Below are 12,626 nucleotides of genomic sequence, written 5' to 3' on the forward strand. Positions count from 1 at the left end.
CCTATTCAAGTACTGTGAGTTTTCTTTAAAAGCTATGATTTTTATCATTTTGGTATGAGAAGACTATGCTTTTTTTTTTTTTTTTTTAGTTCTTCCTATTAAGTTATTTTTTAAATGTATTTTTCCTGGGTCTAAGTTTGTAATCGCGCTGCTTTAAATTCAATTCATTTAAAACCAGTAAGCAGCGCGCCTCTAAAATCAGGAAACTCGTTAACAACCAAAAAAGGACAAACATGCTTCAAATCAAACGTGCGCGGAAAGGAGCTAAAGGTCGGGAGATCTATGCCAAGTGAATCCTTGGCCGCGATCCCCGAGAGGCACAGTGCGAGTTAAAGCCGCCCAGCTCCGGCCCGGAAAGTTTGGGACTGGCCACGCCCCCCCCTCCGGCCCGCGCTCGATTGAATTGGTCCGGAACTCTTCTGCCAGGCCTCAGTGGAGCTTCCCCAGACGGTAAACTTCCGGTGAGTATACAACTTCCGTGCGGGGCAGCCGATTTGGCTAGTCCTAAGCGGACCGGAAGTCCGTCACTCCTGACTACCCGCCCCTTTCCTAAAGTGACGCACGGCGGGGTTGCCGGAAGAAGTGGCGAAGTTACTTTTGAGGGGATCCGAGAAGCGGCGGCGTGCCAAAGGATACAGAGAAGGAGGAGGAGGAGCAGAGCAAGGGGACAGAGGCAGGTGCATTAGAGTGTGGGGAGACGCGGGAGGCGCCCCGGGCCCGGGGCTTCCCGGCGTTCCCTGCGCCGCTCCGCTCAAACCCCTTTCTCTCCTTTGCCCCCTTCCCTTCCGTAGCTCGCGCTGTCTCCGGTTGTTTCCAGGGCAACGGAAGTAGGAGACCCCGAGAGAAGCCGCCCACAAGACCCTCGCGCGCAGCCATGAGCCCCGCCCCCCACTGGTGTTCGGAGAGGGGCGGGACCTGGAGCGAGGTGTGGGGGCGGAGCGTGATGGGAGGAGGGGGAGGCGGGGCATGATGGGAGATGGGGCGGGATCTGGAGGGAGGGGTACCGGAGGGGCGGGGCAAAGGGGTGGGGCGGAGCATTATGGGTAGAGTGAGGGTGGAACCTCGAAGGTTTGGGCGGGACTTAGAAGGAAAAGATGGGGGCGGAGCATGGGGAGGAGGTGGGGTCAGAGTGGGGGTTGGGGGTGCTCCTTCCGCAGAGGTGGGGAGTAAGAGTAGGAAAGGTGAAACTTAGTGGGGTGGAGGAAGTGAGGGCGGAGCACGATTGAGGCCGAAAGGGCAAGACCTGGAAAGAGGGAGTGGGCGGGATCTGGAGTGGGTGGAGCCTACGGGGGGCGGAGTCTAGGTGGGGTCAGGGTTTGAGACCCAGCAGAGACCTGGAGCGATAGGGGGTGGGCTCTGTCAGACCCGGAGGAGAGGCTTTATAGGCTGGCAGGGGTTAGAGGTGGGGTCTGTATGCAGTAAAGGAGAAGTCTGGAAAGATGGAAGACAGAAGTGCCCCATCAAGCCCTGGGGCTGGCCTAACCTGACCCTCCCTGGCCCCACCAGGCTCTCAGTCCCTCTGTATTCCGCAGGTTGCTCCGTGACTCCACCATGTCCACCCCCACCACCAGTTCCCTGGACACCCCCTTGCCTGGTGAGTGACCTCTTTCCCAGCCAGCCCCCACCCCCAGCGCACACTTGTCAGGAGAACTCATTGTGCTTCCCTCCCCCAGGAAATGGCCCGCCTCAACCCAGCGCCCCCTCTTCTTCACCAGCTATAAAGGAGGAGGGTCCTGAACTGTGGCCTGCGGGTCCAGACCCTGATGTCCCGGGCAGTGATTGGGCCCGCTCAGCCTGCAGCGTGGGTGAGCTGGGGCTCCGGGACAGGGGCTGGGAGCTGATGGGAGGTTTGGGAAGGGGATCTAGGAAGGGAAAAAGATCAGAAATGAGGATGGGAGCCTCCCAATTCCTCATTGATTTTTTTTTTTTTTCCATACCTACTTGCCCCTTCTTTTTTGGCCCGTGAGCGTATTTTTTTTTTTCCTATTTGACACCTCTTGTCATTTGGTCTTTGGGGTTCACTGAGACACGCGCCTTTTCTTCTGAATTGCCATCTCCCTGGGTCACTCTCTGTACTCTGGCTCTTTGTTTCTTCTGTCTCGCGGGCCTCCGTGTCTCATGGCTTCTGTGCACCCGCCCCAGTCGTTCCAGACCCTGCAGAGGAACCGGAGCGCAAGCGGAAGAAGGGCCCGGCCCCGAAGATGCTGGGTCATGAGCTGTGCCGCGTGTGCGGGGACAAGGCCTCCGGCTTCCACTACAACGTGCTCAGCTGTGAGGGCTGCAAGGGCTTCTTCCGGCGCAGTGTGGTCCGAGGCGGGGCCAGGCGCTATGCCTGCCGGGGCGGCGGAACCTGCCAGATGGACGCCTTCATGCGGCGCAAGTGCCAGCAGTGCCGGCTGCGCAAATGCAAGGAGGCGGGGATGAGGGAGCAGTGTGAGTGCCGGGGCGGGAGCCACGCTAGCCGGGCCGCTGCCCAGCCCTGGGGCCTCTGCTGAGGCCCATGTCTCCCGATAGGCGTCCTCTCCGAAGAACAGATCCGAAAGAAGAAGATTCGCAAGCAGCAGCAGCAGCAGCAGCAGCAGCAGTCGCCCGCGGGGCCGGCGGGCCCCAGCAGCTCAGCCTCTGGGCCCGGGGCCTCCCCTGGAGGGTCTGACGGAGGTGGCCCGGGCTCCGGAGAAGGCGAGGGTGTTCAGCTGACAGCTGCTCAGGAACTAATGATCCAGCAGTTGGTGGCCGCGCAGCTGCAGTGTAACAAGCGCTCCTTCTCTGACCAGCCCAAAGTCACGGTACTGCCCCTCCCGCGGCCGGGCCGCTAGCCCTGAGCCCCGTGGGACGGCCGTGAGCCCCGTGGGGTGGAGCGGGCAGGGCAGGAGGGAGCCAGGCTCCATAGGGCAGGGCTTTGCAGACGAGGGTCTCCCAGGGCGCGCTCTTTGCCTCCAGGTGTCCCCACAGCCTTGGGCTCAAGGGAGGAGGCCGGAGAGTGACCTTGGCCCCTGTGTCCCCAGCCTTGGCCCCTGGGTGCAGACCCCCAGTCCCGCGATGCCCGCCAGCAGCGTTTCGCCCACTTCACGGAGTTAGCCATCATCTCAGTCCAGGAGATTGTGGATTTCGCCAAACAGGTGCCTGGCTTCCTGCAGCTGGGCCGCGAGGACCAGATCGCCCTCCTGAAGGCGTCTACCATTGAGGTAATGGGCGGCCTGGCCCTTCCTTCCTGCCCACGAGGAAGCCCAGGGTTAAGCCTCAGGACAGCTGTCGGGAGCATGGTGATGAGCCACATTCCTCCAGTTGTTGCCCTTGTGGGGAAGATACCCTACAGGGGGATGTGAAAATGCTAAACAGGTCATACGAGCCCCCCATGAGCCAAGGAGAAAAAGGAAATGGCCTGAGGCCAAGAAAAATTGAGGATTGGGCTGGAACACCGCACTTTAAAGAACGTGGTGCTGGGAAGGCTGTTCGGGAGAGTTGACATTTAAACCAAAGCCACCGTAACAAGTCGGCATTGAGTTCATAGCATATACCGGGCTCCATTCCAAGTGCTGGGTGTGTGGCAGTGAACGAAACAGACAGTGCGTGTCCTCGTGCCTCGAAACCAGCTGGGGAGGGAAGCCTAAGTGGAGGGTGCCGTGGGCACTAAACCCGCAGGAGAGAGAGCTTGGAGTGTCTGACACGCTGACTGCAGGCTGGGGTGGCTGAAGGAACGGGCAGGGGCTGAGGGGCGAGGGATGATCCTGGCAAGATTAGGTTCCCCCCACAGGCCAAGAGAGGAGAGACCGGTGGCTAAAGGGTCATAGGGACTCCTGGAGCCCCTGCCCCTGCCTACTCCTCTCCCTGCTGCCCCCAGATCATGCTGCTAGAGACGGCCAGACGCTACAACCACGAGACGGAGTGCATCACTTTCCTGAAGGACTTCACCTATAGCAAGGATGACTTCCACCGCGCAGGTACGGCAGAGTGGGCTGGGAGGGGGCAGGGCTGGTGCCCCTGCTGGGCCCCTACTGGTAGGAGACCTCAGGCCACCTCATTCTTGTCAGATCCTCCATTCCTTTGTTTCCAAAGCCGGGTGAGCCAGCCTCGTGTTGAGATAAGGGTATCTGCCGCGTCTCCGCAGTGGGATGCAGTGCAGGACGAGGCAGAGGGGTTTCTGCTCTCACACAGGACATTTTAATACGAATTAAGAGAAGACACTCCTTCCTCCCAAAACCTGGTGTCACTGCAAGGAGGCTGGATCTCAGTCCATTGTGAAGTATGCAGCCTACCCAACTGTACAGGGCAGTCCTGGTCCCTACCCTCCAAGGGCACTTACTTGGGGATGTGACCTAGGCAGTGGGCTTCTGGAGGAAGTGCAGTTGAACTGAGGCCTGAGGCAGTGAGGTATGTCAACGATTAGGAAAAGGGAATTGGGGAATAGCATTGCCCACCAGTACAAAAAGGCTGTGTTTCTTCAGTCTCAGTTTTCTCTGTAAGTCCTGCTCTCTCCCATCATTTTTTCCTGGGGCACTTGTCTGTACTCCCACATGTGTGTTCCTAACCCCGTCTTCTTCTCTTCCTCTAATCCCTGACCATCTCAACCTGCTTTGAGTATGAGCTTGATAGGGGAGCACTGGGCGGGGAGAATGTTTCTGGCAGGGGGCTCAGCATGTACAGAGGCCCTGAGGTGAGGGAAGAGCTGGAATTACAGGGAGGCCCAGGCATCTGGAGCACAGGGAGATGGGGCTGGAGAGAAAGTTGGGGTCCTACCACTTCCCTCCATGCTCTGCCACTGTCCAGCATCCCTCCCGGGAACATTGCCGGGTGCCCTCACTGGGTTCTCCAAATGTGTCTGTTCACACAGCAGTCAGAAGGGTCCTGTTCATACCAAGTCAGCTCATGTCCCTCCTCTGCTCAGTACCCTGCATGGCTCCTGACAAGCCAGAGTCCTTGCCATGGCCCACAGGCCCTGCAGGGACCTCTCTGCACTCTTCTCCCATTGCTCACCCTCCTTCTGCCACATTGGCTTCCTTCCTTCCTTTTGTTTGAACCCACCAGCTGTGCTCCCACTTCAGGGCATTTGTAGTTGCTGGTCCCTCGGCCAACATGGGTGACCAGCTCATCCTGGTTCACGTGGGAGCTTCATAGTTTCAACATTGAAAGTCTTGAGGCTCAGAAAGCTGCCCAGTTCCGGGCAGAACAGACAGGTGGTACCCCCCTGGAGCACTCACACATCCTCGTGACTCGTCGCTTCTCCTCCTTTGGGTTGTCCCTCAAAGGTCCCCCTACAGTGAGGCCTTCCTACAGCGTCACCTGGCAATGGCCACCTTGTCTGAGATGTTGATTTGGTTCTCGATGCCCCTGTTACCCCTCTTTGAGTTAACCTTGATCCAGCAGCACCCATTCCTCTGACAGGCTGAATGGTTTACTTACGTGTTTGCCTATCGTCTGTCCTCTCAACCCCCAAATGCAAGTTCCACAGGAGGGGAGGCTTTGTCTTGGAAACAGCTCTACCCCGGGGCCTGGCACGTAGTAGGTGCTTGATGAAGTTTGATGACTGAATTAATGAACCACTCTTGGGAATAAGGTTAGGCTTTACTCTAAGCCATGGAAGCCACTTCAGGGTGATGCAGTGTGACCTAGCTTTAAAAATCCTTCCTTTTCCTTAGGGGAGGTACAGGGAAGGTAGGATGGGGTAGTAGGAAATACTGAATAAATGTTCACTCTCGTTACACATTCCTTGATTCAGGCAAGGGCTAGGGCACACTTACCATGTGCCGGGCGCTCGTCTAAGTGGGGACACAAGTGAACAGATGTGACAAGAACATTAGAATTACCGCTGTTTTCTTCACCCTGCTGACTAAGCAGCGTCAGGACCCGGGCGTGGGGCCAGTTTGGGGCTGGGGGAGCTTATCAGGCCAGGCCTCCTGCCCCCACAGGCCTGCAGGTGGAGTTCATCAACCCCATCTTCGAGTTCTCACGGGCCATGCGGCGGCTGGGCCTGGACGACGCCGAGTATGCCCTCCTCATCGCCATCAACATCTTCTCAGCTGACCGGCCCAACGTGCAGGAGCCGAGCCGCGTCGAGGCCCTGCAGCAGCCCTACGTGGAGGCTCTGCTCTCCTACACGCGCATCAAGAGGCCACAGGTAGGCGGCTCCTGGAGCTACCCAGAGCCCAGCCCCTCCTGAGGCCTTGGCGGACACAGGAAGTCCACACCCACATGGAGTCAGCCTGGGGCTGAGGTCTTGCTTCCTCATCTGAGCCCGGCTCCCCTGGCGGCACTCTGAACTCTGGTTGGTGTCCTCTCCATAGAGTCTGTCCTCAGGCCTCTGTCCCCGACCAAGGAGCCAGGCCTGGTGCAGGCATAGGGGTGGGAGGGCCCCACACTCTGCCCGGCCACTCCCCACACTGCTGTCCTGGCTCAGCCCAGGGAGGGAGGCCCTCCTCATGGTCCAGGTGGGCTGACCAGAGCCTCACAGGGCAGGAGCCTGGCCAGCGCCCACCTTCCTCCTGTCCCCCTGCAGGACCAGCTGCGCTTCCCTCGAATGCTGATGAAGCTTGTGAGCCTGCGCACGCTGAGCTCTGTGCACTCGGAGCAGGTCTTTGCCCTGCGGCTCCAAGACAAGAAGTTGCCGCCTCTGCTGTCTGAGATCTGGGACGTCCACGAGTGAGGGGCCTGGCCACTCTGCCCCACAGCCCTGCACCCTCCAACGAATGGACATTGTCACCCCTTCCTCCTCCTGGAGTGGGAAGGGGCCAGGCCTGGGGTCCCACCTTGTGGCTTAGAGCACAAGCCCTGGCCCCACCAGCCCTCAGCCCTCAGATGAGCCCAGTTAGGGTCCAGGAGGCTCCCTCCCTGCCCACTGAGTCTTCCTGGGAGGGCTGGATGGGTCATAGATCCCAACCTCTGACTCTCCTAGCACTACCAGCTGCCCTCCCCACCCAGCTTACACCTCAAGCTCACTGCGCAATGCACCTTGAACAGAGGGATTGGGGGGCCTGTGGCTCTCCCCTACAGACTGAGAAACCACAGGCCCCCTCTCTCTGTTCCTTTTATTTAATAAAAACTAAAAAAAGACAAAAACAGGAAAATAAAGTACGACTAGAAATCTGCCCTGAGCCAGAGTGAGTCTAGGATATATACAGGGGATGGGCTGTTAGGGTCTTTATTGACACCAGCCTCCCGAAACCTTTACTAGGCTGGTGGAAGGTTCAGGGTGATATGACTGGGCTCTGCAAGGGGGTGGGGGGGGGAATTGCAGGAGAGGCTGACAGCCTTGGTGTCCTCTCCATGTACAAGGTGAGTTGGAGCCTATTGAAGGACAAAGGGAATTTCAGTGGATGAAGGGACCAGGGCTTTCACTAGGCAAAAAATATTTGCTGAAGCCACTTGTGGGCTAGGAACTGTGCTGGCCCTTGTGGGGATGCAGATGTTATTCATCCAACAAATATATATGGGGCACTTATTATGTGGCAAACATAATTTTAGGCACTGGACACATGGGAGAACAAGATAAAAATCCTCAGAGGTGGCTGCCAGTCAGGGCTGGCAGTGCGGGGATGGTAGGGGCCAGCTAGAAGGTGAGAGAATAGGGGCTTTAATGGAGGGCAGCACGCTGCTGTGTGGGACCTAGAGGTAGAAGGCAGGGAAGTCCTCACACAGGATATCATGACCCATCTGGGATCTAAAGCAAGACGAGGGGGCTAGGCCCCCAAATTGAGGGAAGGGCATATGCCAAGTCTGGAAAGTGAGCGGCTCAGGTGAATTCAGAGTCAGGTCGGGCTGTGGAATTCTCTTAGTTCCTCCTTCGCCTGGGCCAGGCCCTGAGCGGTCACCGCTGTGAGCAGGATGCACAGCCCTGGCTAAGGGTGAAGGGGGTGTTGCTTGGAGGGATGGGCTGGGTACTGAAAGGTGTGTTTTAGAGCGAGTTGGGGGGGGGGAAGGTGACGGAAGTGACTAGTTACAAGCCGTCGTCCCATTCCAAGCAGTCCGCCTGGCGCCCCCAGGTGTAGCCACCCTGCGCGGAGTCTAGTTCACGGACGGGGAAACTGAGGCCGTGAGACAGGAGGCTGACCAGACCTCCCCTCCACGGGGAGGGAAGATGTCGGGTGGCCAGCAGGACAGCAGCCAGGAAGTCCTCCCGACGTAGCCTCCGGCAGAAAGCACGTGGGCAAGCAGAGGAGTCGCGCGCCGCGCCGGCGGGGGTGAGGCGGGGCCGGAAGGACAGGTGGCGGGCCGCGCAGTTGCGCGCGCAGATTGTGGAAATCCGCGAAGGTATCGTAAGGAGGGGGCGTGGTTTGGGAGGAGTTGCACTCCCTCAAGACGGGGCGGGGTTTGGCGAGAATTTATAGGAAATGGAAAGAGGCCACCTGCCAATTTGGAAAGATGGGGCGTGGCCTATCCCCAGTCGACGGAGGGGCGCGGCCCCGAGCCCCTGTGGGGCGTGGTCTCGCCCTACTTGGGCGGGAGGGGCGTGGCCCAGCCCCGCGCCCTGTGGCTCTGAGCCTGCGCGCGCCGGAGTCAGGGTTCACGGCGGCGTAGGCTGTGGCGGGAAACGCTGTTTGAAGCGGGTGAGTAAGGGGAGTAGGGCGATTGCAGGGATTCGGCCCGACAGGGAAGGAGGATAGAGGAGCTGGGCATGGAGGCCTGAGGAAGGGGGACGAGGGGCGAGGAGGCGGGAGGGATCCCTTTGGCTCTGGGGCGCGCGGTACGCGGGCAAGGGCCGGTGGTCGTGGGAGCGTGCGCCAGGTCGCGCGGGAAGTTGACTGGGTCTGGGGGGGCCCTCGACGTGCGGGGGGCGCTTGTGCTGGGCGCCTGGCCCCCGGGGCGAGCTGGGGGATGCACCCTGGAGGGTCTTTGGGGCGACGGGATCCCGGACGCATTGGAGGACTGAATTGGTGCACATGGGGGCATGGTGTCATCCTTTATTCACTAAATATTGAGTACTCTGTGCCAGGCACTGTTCTAGAAGCAAAGGCTACAGCCCGAACAAGTCAGAGAAAGTCCTTGCTTGGGGAGAAGACAGACCGTAGACAAGTGATAAGTAATGATAAAGCAGTACTTTCGGTGTTTGATATATTATACGAAGTGAGATAAAACAGGGTAGACAGCCTCTTTAGCTGGAGTGATGAAAAATCGCCCCTCTGGGGAAGTGACATTTGACAGAGAAGTTGGCCATGTAAAGAAAGGCCTGAACAGAGAGACCATCAAGTGCAAAGGCCCTGAGGCAGGAAGAAGTTTGGTGTGTTTGTAGCTGGAGCCAAGAAAACAGGTGACGTTGGAAGACATGTTGGGAACCCTATCCTTGTAGAGGTTGGTGTGGGGTTTGTCTTTTATTCTAGCTTCCCCAGGGAGCCATGAAAGGTTTTGAGCATCAGAGCAACAGGACCCGCCTGCGTTTTGAAAAATTCACAGGCTGCTGAGTGAAGATGGGATTGTAGTGGGAACAAGAGTGGAAAGAGGAAGGCCAGTTAGGAGGCAAGAGGGGATAGTAGGTGGCTCAGACTGCAGTGCTGTCAGTCTCAGGTTGTCTTTGGAGTTTGAGCCAGCAGGGTGTAAGGAAGAAGAGCTCAGATGGCTGGGATATGTGGTTTGAGCAACAGGTTGGATGGAGAAGGCTGAGGCGGAACGGGTTTGGGGTGCCACTCTGAGGTGGCAGTGAGTGGGCAGAGTGATGTCAACTTCTCAGCTTCATAGCCCCACTCGTGCCAGGAACCTGTGGTTACCTGTCTCTCCCCCTCCTTGCTGTATGTCACCACCCAAGCCTCCTGTCCCCTCGAGAGGTTCCTTACTCACTGACGGCCTTTGCAACGCTGTGTCCTTCTCATGCAGTGCTCTTTCTTCTCTTCAGTCCTTCTTTCAGTCAGCTGCTCTTATGGCAGCCCCTTTGCTGGGCACTGGGAAGCCGATGATAATTCAATTTGGTTGAGGGGAGGACAGGAGATCTCAATCCAGAGTGCTACGAACCAATACGAGGCAGCACTAGTCTTGGGGAGGCGAGAGAAGCGGAAGGGGCTCAGGGAAGACTTGTAGAGTTGGTGATACTTGAGAGGAGTCTAAACTGACACAACTCGAAGTGGCTTGTGTTGCAGGCACTGTGCTGAGTGATGCTGGGACCCCAACTTGAGCGAGACCTTGACCCCTGTTTTTGAGGAGCTCACATTCTGAAGCAGTTCCGGGTGCAGTGGGTGCCCCCAGGGGCTGCCGCGTGTCCTGGAAGAGTTTAACTGGAGCTGAGTCTCTGTGGATGCAGAGGAGTTAAGTCGCTGGAAAAAGGGGCGATCTCATCCAGCAAACACTTCCCAAAGCCAGGCCCCGTCCTGGGCAACGTCGAGGACCCAGAGAAGCGGCAGACCCTGCCCTGTCCTGAAGGGGTTCTGTCTGGTGAGGGAGTCAGACACAGGCCCAGATGGTCCCTGGCCTGCCCCAAGGGTAGCAGGAGTCAGGGAGGCCCACGGGAGGGACAAGGCCAAAGCATGGAAAGTGTGTAGTTTCCTGGAGGGCAAGAGCGAATAGTTACTTTTGTGTGTGAGCCAGGATACGGGGGGTGAGCAAGCAGAGGAATCCATCTCCAATCTGTGTCCCCTGTTGGACAGAGAGCAGTTCACCCGTGGAGGCTGGCAGTCTGCGATGCTGGTTAACAGTGGGGCTCTGGAGCGAACCTGCCTCTCTTTGAACCCTCCAAGCTAGCTGTGCCACCTTGGCAGGTAGCTTCACCTCTGGGCCTTGGTTCTAGTCATTGTGTTGGAGGGTAACTTTTGCTTACCTTGGAAGTTTTTGTGAAGATTCTGTGAGTTCCTTCATTCTTCATTCGGTAGATGTTAATATATAGAGCACATCCTCTGCCCCAGGCCCTCTTCAGGGTGCACGAGACATAGCAGGAAACAAGACAAAATCTTGGTCACACAGTTTTTCATTCACATTGTGGGACAGACAGTGAACAAGATAAATAAGCAGTGGTTCTCAGAATCGAGTGGCCTTGGAATCCCTGCAGGGCTTGTTACCCCAGATTACGAGACCGCACCCCCAGAGGGTTTGATTCTGTGGGGTCTGACCCTGAGCATTCCAACAAGTTTCTACCTGAAGCTCAAGCTGCAGGTCCGGGACCATGCTTTGAGAACGCTAAGAACTGATACAGTGCATCCCACAGCGATAAGTGCCATCTGGAAAAAGGAAGCAGAGAAAGGGGTTGGAGAGTATCAGCATGGGGCACTGGAGATTGTCCTTTTAAACAGGACTCACTGGGGGCACCTGACTGGCTCAGTCAGTGGAGCATGCAACTCTTGATCTCAGGGTTGTGAATTCGAGCCCCACGTTGGGTGTAGAGATTATTTAAAAGTCTTAAAAAAAAAATAAACAGGCCTCACTGAGAAGGTAACATTTGAGCAAAAACCTGAAGGAGGAGAGGGAGGAGACCATGGGAACATCTGGGGAAGAGTATTTGGTAGAGCAGAGGGAACAGTCTGTGCAAAGGTCCTGAGGTAGGACCACGCCTGGAATGCTTAAGGAACAGAGAGGAAACAAGTGGCTGGAGCCAAATGAACAAGAGGGAGAGGGCAGGAGATAGTGTCTAAAAAGGAAGGGGGAGATTGCACAGGGTTCTGTGGGCCACCCTGCAGACATTGCTTCAGCTCTGCAGGAGATGGGACCCAGGGGCAGGTTCTGAGCAGAGGAGGGATGGGATCATCTGACCTATTCGTACAGGATCCCTCTGGCTGCTGTGTGAAGAATACACTGATGGGGGCAGGGTGGAATGAGGGACACCCTGGGGGGAGGCCCTTCATTCATTCAACAGATGGTTCTTAAGCACCTACTGTGTACCAGACTCTGGAACTCTCCGGTGATAAAACCGACCAGATCCCTGCCTGCTCTGGGCTCGTGGCTTGTCTTCCAGCAGGGGGAGACAGACCAAAAGCAATGCACAAAAGAAAGTTGCAGAAAATCTTAGCCAGAGGGACCAGGCTGGGATCCGTGCAGGCGCTGGGAAGTGGTGAGACTCAGGTCTCGGAGAGCCTATGAGATTTGCTGGTGGAACAAGCATGTGGTCTAAGGGGAAGAGAGAAGCTGGAGTGACTCCAAGGTTGGTGACCTGATGGGAGCTGCCTTTTGCTGAACTGGGGGAGACTGGGAGGTGCAAGGAGCAGGTTTGCAGGGAGATGAGGGGCTTGGCTTTGGAGTGCAGGTTGCCTAAGCAGACATCCTCATGGTGAGCAGCTGCCTCTGTCAGGCTGGGGCCCTGGGGAGCGGTCTGGGCCAGAATCAGGAAGGGAAGCCTGGTGAGCATAGAGGTGGCAGTGAAAGCGGTGGGATTGGGAGAGATGGGATGAGAACACCGAGGGAGGGAGCGTCCCAGAAACCAGCGTCTTCGCTGGGGCGGGGACGGGGTGTGCACCCAGCATTGTTGTCTCTTTGCCAATGGAGGGTCCAGAAAGGGAGAGATCACATGTTTCCCCAGCTGCTCTCCTGTGCCTGGGCAACTGAGAGGACACACAGGGGCCTCTTTCCTTCTCATGCTACCTTGCCTGACTGTCCCTCCCACCACACCCTCCAGGTCCCTACCTGCAGCTCAGAACTCTGTGTGTCTCTGGCTGCTTGCGAGGCTAGAGCAGAGGCCTCCAGGCTTTTTCCTTCCTGTGAGATAAGCCACCTGTAGACAC

General features: G+C 57.4%; 2 protein-coding genes across 6 annotated transcripts in view; both read left to right on the top strand.

Annotated features, from left to right (window-relative positions):
* Nucleotides 1–12,626, top strand: part of POLD1 (DNA polymerase delta 1, catalytic subunit) — a 134,134-nt gene that overhangs the window by 102,970 nt on the left and 18,538 nt on the right. For 3 of the 4 annotated variants that reach the window (XM_081807617.1, XM_031020360.2, XM_081807619.1), the window contains exon 1: nucleotides 8,386–8,540. The exons of the other annotated variant lie outside the window; for it this stretch is intronic. The gene's annotated coding sequence lies outside the window, so the exon portion shown is untranslated. Of the gene's footprint in view, nucleotides 1–8,385; nucleotides 8,541–12,626 lie in introns of those variants that run through there. 4 annotated transcript variants of the gene reach the window in all.
* NR1H2 (nuclear receptor subfamily 1 group H member 2) lies at nucleotides 477–7,082 on the top strand. Of its 2 annotated transcripts, none has more exons than XM_031020362.2 (10): nucleotides 477–677; nucleotides 792–925; nucleotides 1,533–1,594; nucleotides 1,674–1,805; nucleotides 2,143–2,433; nucleotides 2,515–2,786; nucleotides 3,006–3,185; nucleotides 3,842–3,941; nucleotides 5,907–6,115; nucleotides 6,494–7,082. In XM_031020362.2, exons 3-10 carry the CDS (start codon nucleotides 1,552–1,554, stop codon nucleotides 6,638–6,640), a joined length of 1,374 nt encoding a protein of 457 aa, XP_030876222.1. In that variant the 5' UTR covers nucleotides 477–677; nucleotides 792–925; nucleotides 1,533–1,551; the 3' UTR covers nucleotides 6,641–7,082. The 2 variants fall into 2 exon arrangements, with proteins under 2 accessions (XP_030876222.1, XP_006749287.1); XM_006749224.3 differs by having other exon boundaries at nucleotides 513–673.

The sequence above is a fragment of the Leptonychotes weddellii genome, chromosome 16, assembly GCF_054177405.1.
Source record: "Leptonychotes weddellii isolate Sample4059 chromosome 16, ASM5417740v2, whole genome shotgun sequence".
Lineage (NCBI taxonomy): Eukaryota > Metazoa > Chordata > Mammalia > Carnivora > Phocidae > Leptonychotes > Leptonychotes weddellii.